General features: G+C 39.6%; 1 protein-coding gene across 1 annotated transcript in view; it reads right to left on the minus strand.

Moving 5' to 3' along the window:
• LOC107036907 (hemicentin-2) overlaps window positions 1–4,843 on the minus strand; it is an 82,668-nt gene extending 77,825 nt beyond the window's left edge. Inside the window, exon 1 of the mRNA XM_015255158.1 lies at window positions 4,527–4,843. Within this exon, the coding sequence (XP_015110644.1) occupies window positions 4,527–4,608 (82 nt within the window). The 5' untranslated portion in view covers window positions 4,609–4,843. The remainder of the gene's footprint in view (window positions 1–4,526) is intronic.
• Window positions 4,844–8,355: the final 3,512 nt, after the last annotated feature.

Here is an 8,355-nt window from a genome sequence, read left to right on the forward strand (position 1 = left end):
AATTCATCTTGTATAGGGTGTAGGAAGTGGAAAAACGCCATTCTGAGCCGTCCATCTGCCTATACGGAATCCAAATTTCCTCAAGAATCGAATAATTATTCCTCTCGGTGCACGGGGAAAAAATTTGCAGAAAAATTTCCCTCTTCATGAAATGTAGAGAATTCTTACGCCGAATAAAAGAATAAAACGACTTTTTCAATTTTTCCCCAACGATTTCCCCGGTCATTCGCACTTCCCGATCGCACCGCAAACGCGAAGAAAATGCATCCACAGGTGAATGGAAACGCCCGCCCAGATGATTCCCAGAATCTTAATTCCCTCCTTCAGAAGACAACGGTTTTTATGGAATAAAATCATCATTTTCAGGGCAAAAAGAGAAATTGTCGCCATCTCCTTCCGCCGATTTTTCCCCATTCTTATCTCGACCCTCCGAGTTCCCCAGTCATTTCAGGGGAATCGGACTGTATATTTAATACGATTGCACAGAGAGATTGGATCATTTTCCCTCTCCGTCTCATACACTTTAACGCGCTAAAGCTAAACCCCTCGCCCCTCCCTCAAGTTTCCAACGTCCGAAAGGCGTGTAACTGCTAACCCGATCCACCGGGATTACTCGTAATCTGCGGTAAGCTCTCCCCTCCGTCCCTCTCACTCTCTCTCTCTCATCTCTTCCGTTTTTGCTCATCTTCCTCGCCTTTACGTCTTCGACAAGTGTACAAACCACTGATATATTGTTTAACTCCGGCAATTTTCCGCGATCACTTGCTAATCCCCGACGGAACTCGGATATCTCCGCCGGCAATTCGTAGTATGATTCATAGACTCGGAGAAAAAACGAGCCTGTATCACGTAACTAATTGCTAAATAATTTATGAAGTAATTGCTTCAGCTAAATGTATCATCTCAAAATTTCGGGATAGAAATGGGGAAACGATGACTCCTGACTACATTTTCATAGAACGGTAGGAGAGAAAAGTAGAGAAAATTTCTTTCCGTGCACCTCCGCTGGCCATCCAAGACGTCCTCCCCGATAAAAGGAGTCGCCCCCGTCCCTTCCAAAGAGACAAAAATAATAGTGACATCAGCCTGTGACGGCTAATGTCACAGGACACGGTGGGATTAATGTCGGAATAACGTGCAGAGCATTGTTTGGGTCGGTAGGTGACGAGGGGAGACCACGCACGCCATTGTACGTTAGTTTACATTCCCCAGCGCAGTCATATCGTCACGTCTACATTATACGCCTTTCTGTTCAAATAAAAAAGTCCCCCTCCCCCTTATGTGAACAAATGGCAGGAGAAATGAAGCACAAAAAATGCAAATAAATAAAAAAAATATCTGAAAATCAGGCGTCGGGTTGAGCTCATCGGTCAGGGGGGGGGGGGAATACAGGTTATGCCGCGGCGAATATCACCCCCAAGCCCCAACTTGACTGGAGGGCAGGTCGAGTATGATAAATCGCCCAGCCATTAAGTCGATTTCGTGGTTATCCAACGAGTCCTCTAGACACAACCAGAGATCGCATGCAAAAAGATAATTAGTTGGCCTGAGTCTCTCATTTATTCAACCATCTCCACCATCTTTTTACCGAATGGTGTGGGCGGGAATAAGAAGAAGCCTCAACCCACTCACTCGTACTTTTTGCTCTCAATTTTTCTCACGTAGTGATTGTTGATTAAATTCTCGAAGCGCTCCGATGAAAGTTGAAAACACTTATTCATTCGTTAATCGATTGAAGAGCGAAAATAAACCGTTTGAAGCGCCTTATTACCGGTTCTTCATGGGCAAACGGCAATCAATATCGTCATCGAGACGCCTTCGAGAAAGCTGCCGCGTCGAGTCTCTCGTTTTTTAGATTTTTTTCAGCGGTTTTTTAATATTATCGCCGGGCAATAAATCGCACGGCGGGATCATCCGCGTGGTCTAATTAAACTGGCTCGAGATCCCGGACGGGGTATGTGAACCTGCCGGAGGCAGGGATGAATTCTATGCAGATTCGCATTTTTTAATTCACCGGGGGTTTACGTTATAACCGGAATGAATCAACCTTTGTGATACGGTTTTTCTCCTCGCCTGTAGTTTGCCTCTTCCGGATTGAGAATTTTAGACGGATTTATTTTTGTGTTGTTGTTTATACAGATGATGGGGGGATGAATAGTTGTTTATAGTTTTTGTATGGGGTTGACAATATACGGAGGAAAAAAATTACGGAATTAAGTATAAAATATACTGGATTCAAGAATATTTTATACTCCATTGGGGGATGGGTATTTCAATTTGAAGATGATTCTTCAGTACACGGAGAGAAATTTTTGATAAAAATTATCCTACCGTTGTGTAAAAGTGTATCATGAGTCATTGTTTCCTCATTTCTATCCCGAAATTTAGTAAAAATTAATATGTGATGATCAAATTTTATTCTACGTTAGAGACATTTTATCCTGATAAAAATGAAAATTACCGTGCCGGTAGAGTAAAAATTACTGTACCGGTAGGGTAAAATTTACCAACAGTTCTAGAATTTTCGTTGTTATCTACATAAAAATTACTGGACTGGAAGGGTAAAATTTATTATGCGTCAGGATAAAATTTCTCTAACGTAGAATAGAATTTGCTCATCATATATTAATTTTTACTAAATTTCGGGATAAAAATGAGGAAACGATGACTCATGATACACTTTTATAGAACGGCAGGGTAATTTTTATCAAAAATTTCTCTCCGTGTACCAGGCCGGGTTGTAGCAAGCCCTCTCAAGTGTAATATAAGGGTCAGGCACTGAGTGTCAGAATATGAGGGTTAAAAAGTGTAGGTTAAAAAATGATGATCAGAATATAAAAGTAAAAAAGTGACAATTCCACTCTTAAATCGATTAAATTTTTAAAGACAACTCAAATGACCAACAGATGACAGATCGATATAATTTGTTATTTCACATTCAACGATATTCGAACCTAATTAGGTTATTTATAATTAATTACCATTGAAATATTCCAGCATTTATTGTTTGCACCGATTGTCCCCGTGAATAAATACCATTTGACGTTAAAAATGACGTAAATTCACTTTGAATTCCGTATACGTCGAGCCAATATCATAAATGTCCCCCTTTCTCAATAAAAAAAATAAGAAAACGACAAATGTAAACATACCATATCCTTCAATCAAAAAAAGTCACCATCAAAGTCGTAAACAACGTGAAGTGACTCGTCTAATTAAGATAACATCATCGTACCGCATTCTCCAAGACTCAACGGATCCATCAAATCCCGCGGTAGCCCACGTTATCCGAATGGTCCCATAAAAACTCCAAATTTTCGGCCGTTGAAACACGAAAAAACAACTACACACATGGAGCCGTAATGATCCCACCGTTGGACCCAGTACTCGGTCTCGAGAATCCTCGACATTTACGAGGCAAGAGAACCTCTCAAGTCGTCACAGCCTAGTGCCTGTTGAGTAACACGTTTTGCCGACCAAGTGCGAGATTAATTAGCATAAGGCAGCAATGCCGACCGGTTTTCCCAGCGCATTAAATTATCCGACCACAATATTTTCCCGTCCATTTAACGTCTCGCAGCCCGGGATGAACCCCAATTCCAAAGTCAATAATTGTAATCCAAAAAGTTTTAATGAAGTTATTGAACTTATTGCAGGGAGGATAACAACGCAAGCCCTCACGAAAGATTATCAAATTTCCCATGCATGAATCAAAGATTCCAATAATCGATTTTGGCTTTGCATTATAACCAAAATGTAACAGCTTTCAAAGCAACCGCGGGCTGGGGAAACCTCTGCCAAAGGTGGCAAAGGAACTCACTATTATCGACAGGGAATATCTGACGATGGCTTTCAAACTATCTCAGTTATCCCCTGAAATCATTGAGCAGAAACTAGTCGCATATTCGGGAAGGGAATACTCAATTTGGGGGGTTTTAGAGGGATTAAGGGCCAAACAATCGTACGAGCAAAGCGAATTGTTGACCAGTTTCAGCCTCAGAATTCCATGAAGCTGAAACTGGTGAAATATTCGATTGCGCACAAGAGAATTTGGGACTTAAGGTTTAGGGGATCGCACGCAATCGGCAGAATTTTCCAAGTGCCGGTTTCAGGTCTAACTAATCCCAAGTTCGATGGGGAATAGTCTAAGATTGAATTCTACAGCTGAGATGGGTTTTTGGTGTCTTGGAAATTCTTCCAAGTCCCGAGTTAACAACCATTAACTGTGCCAATATTGATATACTATTAGAGTGACTATATAATAAAGAAATCATTGCAATTCTCGACCGAAAATATGATGAATTCTATAATTATCTGATAAAGCTGACAATGAAAACCTAACGATCTGTATAAATTGAGGTATCAATACAAACTGACTATCCCGCCCCCTTTATTGTCCACTAGATTATGATAATGTGAAATGAACGGAAGTGATCGCCTCGATTAGTTTATTATTAACAATTCGTCGAGCTTTTCGCCAGTCTCAGTGTAAACTTGACAGAAATTTCCAGATAAATTCAACTCACCAGGCTTGTCCAAATCCTGCAGCTCCTGACCCCGTCCACCAACAACCCCCAATACGTAAATCACCGCTATACACCACCTCATATTGCCCTTGGTTCCACCCCACACGTTTTATCCACACACTGGCACAAATACTTGTCACATGTACACGATTGCAACCGCCGATTGCTCCTCCGGTAGTTATTTCTCCTCTTCCCAGCACTCGAGGCCTCTTGGTCAAACTCCGCTCAGACGCCTCTGAGCATTGTCGGGCAAGATGAGTCCCAGTAATTGCCAACGAGGGCTCTCCCGGCCGCTGCTACGACCCTCCCATCTCATTCTTCAGGTTTGTCATCGGATTTTTCCACAATTCTCCCCCAATTCACTCGCTTCGCGATGACTCCGACTCCCAGACGAACGACAAACTACAATTGATTCCAAAATAAAGTATCTGGTTAACAAACATTTGAGTTCACTGTAATGTTCTTCCAACATTCGTTATCTCTCTCCTATTAACTGACATAAGTAATTTCACTAATTCAAAATCAAATGTCAATTAAACATTCTCTTCTTGACGACTGCGATTTCCAGAGAAATTACAACCAACAATTGAATTCAGAATAAAATATCTGGTTAACAAACATTTGAGCTTATTCTAATAATTTTCCAACACTCGTTATCTTCTTTTGCCAAGTGCCGATTCCAATTGATAACAAAACTAATTTCCTTAATTCAAAGTCAAAACTTTCGGTCAAATTGTTGTCACCGAACTCAGACGCCTACATGTCAACTAAAAATTCGCCTCTTGATGGCTGCCATTCCATTCTGCCACTCGTTAACGAACATTTGAGTTTATTGCAATGTTCTTCCAACATTCGCTATCTCCCTTTTGCCAAGTGTCGATTTCAATTGATAACAAAACTAATTTCCTTAATTCAAAGTCAAAACTTTCGGTCAAATTGTTGTCACCGAAGCCAGACGCCTAAATGTCAATTAAAAATTCGCTTCTAGAAACGCCACCCAACAATTGAATTCAAAACAAAATATTTGGTTAACGAACATTTGAGTTTACTGTAATGTTTTTCCAACATTCGTTATCTCTCTTTTGTTCATGCCCCTTCAACCGTATAAATTGATCGACGTTGATTTTGCCGTGTGCGTCCCAACGGATTCAGTGACAGTCAATGCTCCAACGTTATTTCCGATTTTTTCTTTTTCACTTGTTTCCACCGTACACCGAATAACCCCCTGGACTGAAAATCAAGTGATTTATTGGCCGTTTGAGAGCCAGTGGAACTCGCTACAATCGATCAAAAAACTACTGTCGCTTCATGTAGATAAATGTAAATGATAGGTTTTTGATCACTTGCGTCGATATTCCCGTGCCGTTACGAGAGTGCATGGGGTTGATTCTCCATTCATCCGGGGGGGNGGGGGGGGGGGGAGGGAGGGGGGTTCTCTCCGATGATGAATGTAAATAAGATGTCAGCGTGACGGAGAAACTAGGCAGCCTCAGGTGAGCCTGATAATCCCATTCCAAAAAGTTGCTAAAGCACGAAACCAATTTGATATCCTCAGTCTATTCAACCACTGTTCAAGCACAACTCCCGGATAAGGGTTGAATCGTCGTATTTATACGTGTCTACACACCGGCGCGTTTAATTATGCGAATTCAGTTGCAATTAAATTCAGCGAGTTTCACTTTACCCACCACTTTACCACTGAAAACTTTGCGCATGCATCGCGCAACGATATTTCACGTGTTGTGCGCATGTGGCGGGATTATCAATTGGTTATTCAATAAACGAAACACGGAGAGTGTAGCAACGTGGTTTGAAACACTGATGCATATGCATTGGTTTTTTCGGGGAAAATATTGCACTGCAATGATGATTATACACTTGGCTTGATCGAACGTTTGATTTTCACTGTCTGAATTCGCTCGAGTGCGATTGGGTTCAGTTGTATTTCTCTTTGGGTGTCAGTTGTCTTTGATCGTGGCATCCATTCATCGATCGATCGATTAAACGCGGGGGACTAGCCTTTTTTCAAGGAGTTGCGTTCACCTGTCATCACCAATTGCTTCTGCACATGACAATTCGCTCGTTCATTCGACTCATAAATGCGAAAAAAAATTGAGAGAATCGGGGATTAAATCATTTTGGCGGGGGTTTGATGGCTGTTTTGGTCCGTGAGTATCGCCTCACGATTGGAAAATCATGAGCAGACCACACGTCGAGACCTGACCCGTGACGGCTCGGTACTGAGGCTATTGAATTGAGGCAGAGCCAACTCTGGCGCACGCTGGCTCGCTCACCACCATCCCTACGCGCTCGGGCACTGTTCGGCCGTCTTCGCTTATTCTCGGGCACACTCTTCTCTGTTTGTCTCGCTCCCACTGTCACACGGGCCGGCGTTATTATAACACATACACACCGGGGCCGCGTAATCCGCACGCGGGTCTTCTCTATGATTTAGTAACTCGGTGCTTGGGTGAGGGAAAGTACCGTACCGGGACTTGGCTGATGAGTTTGTAATCAAATGTTATGTAAGGTGTTTTCAGGTATCGATTTATTATCGAGGGCAGGGGGATCTTTGATTTGCTGGGTCTGATGGTATTTATTTTTTTATTTTTAGGGAATTGATTGATGTTTTTTAAAACAAAAAATTTAATTTTAAATATGATTGTTTTTAAAAAAAAATAGGTAGTGAATATTACATTTTACAATACACAGATTAATTCAGTTTGTAATTCAGGTATCGATTTATTATCGGGGGAGGGGGGATCTTTGATTTGCTGGGTCTGACGGTATTTTTTTTTATTTTTAGGGAATTGATTGATGTTTTTTAAAACAAAAAATTTAATTTTAAATATGATTGTTTTTAAAAAAAAATAGGTAGTGAATATTACATTTTACAATACACAGATTAATTCAGTTTGTAATTCAGGTATCGATTTATTATCGGGGGAGGGGGGATCTTTGATTTGCTGGGTCTGACGGTATTTTTTTTTATTTTTAGGGAATTGATTGATGTTTTTTAAAACAAAAAATTTAATTTTAAATATGATTGTTTTTAAAAAAAAATAGGTAGTGAATATTACATTTTACAATACACAGATTAATTCAGTTTGTAATTCAGGTATCGATTTATTATCGGGGGAGGGGGGATCTTTGATTTGCTGGGTCTGACGGTATTTTTTTTTATTTTTAGGGAATTGATTGATGTTTTTTAAAACAAAAAATTTAATTTTAAATATGATTGTTTTTAAAAAAAAATAGGTAGTGAATATTACATTTTACAATACACAGATTAATTCAGTTTGTAATTCAGGTATCGATTTATTATCGGGGGAGGGGGGATCTTTGATTTGCTGGGTCTGACGGTATTTTTTTTTATTTTTAGGGAATTGATTGATGTTTTTTAAAACAAAAAATTTAATTTTAAATATGATTGTTTTTAAAAAAAAATAGGTAGTGAATATTACATTTTACAATACACAGATTAATTCAGTTTGTAATTCAGGTATCGATTTATTATCGGGGGAGGGGGGATCTTTGATTTGCTGGGTCTGACGGTATTTTTTTTTATTTTTAGGGAATTGATTGATGTTTTTTAAAACAAAAAATTTAATTTTAAATATGATTGTTTTTAAAAAAAAATAGGTAGTGAATATTACATTTTACAATACACAGATTAATTCAGTTTGTAATTCAGGTATCGATTTATTATCGGGGGAGGGGGGATCTTTGATTTGCTGGATCTGACGGTTTTTTTTTTTTATTTTTAGGGAATTGATTGGTGTTTTTTAAAACAAAAAATTTTATTTTAAATATGATTGTTTTTAAAAAA

The sequence above is a fragment of the Diachasma alloeum genome, unplaced genomic scaffold (genome assembly GCF_001412515.2).
Source record: "Diachasma alloeum isolate Michigan unplaced genomic scaffold, Dall2.0 Dall_scaffold_00212, whole genome shotgun sequence".
In the NCBI taxonomy this organism is placed as follows: Eukaryota; Metazoa; Arthropoda; class Insecta; order Hymenoptera; family Braconidae; genus Diachasma; species Diachasma alloeum.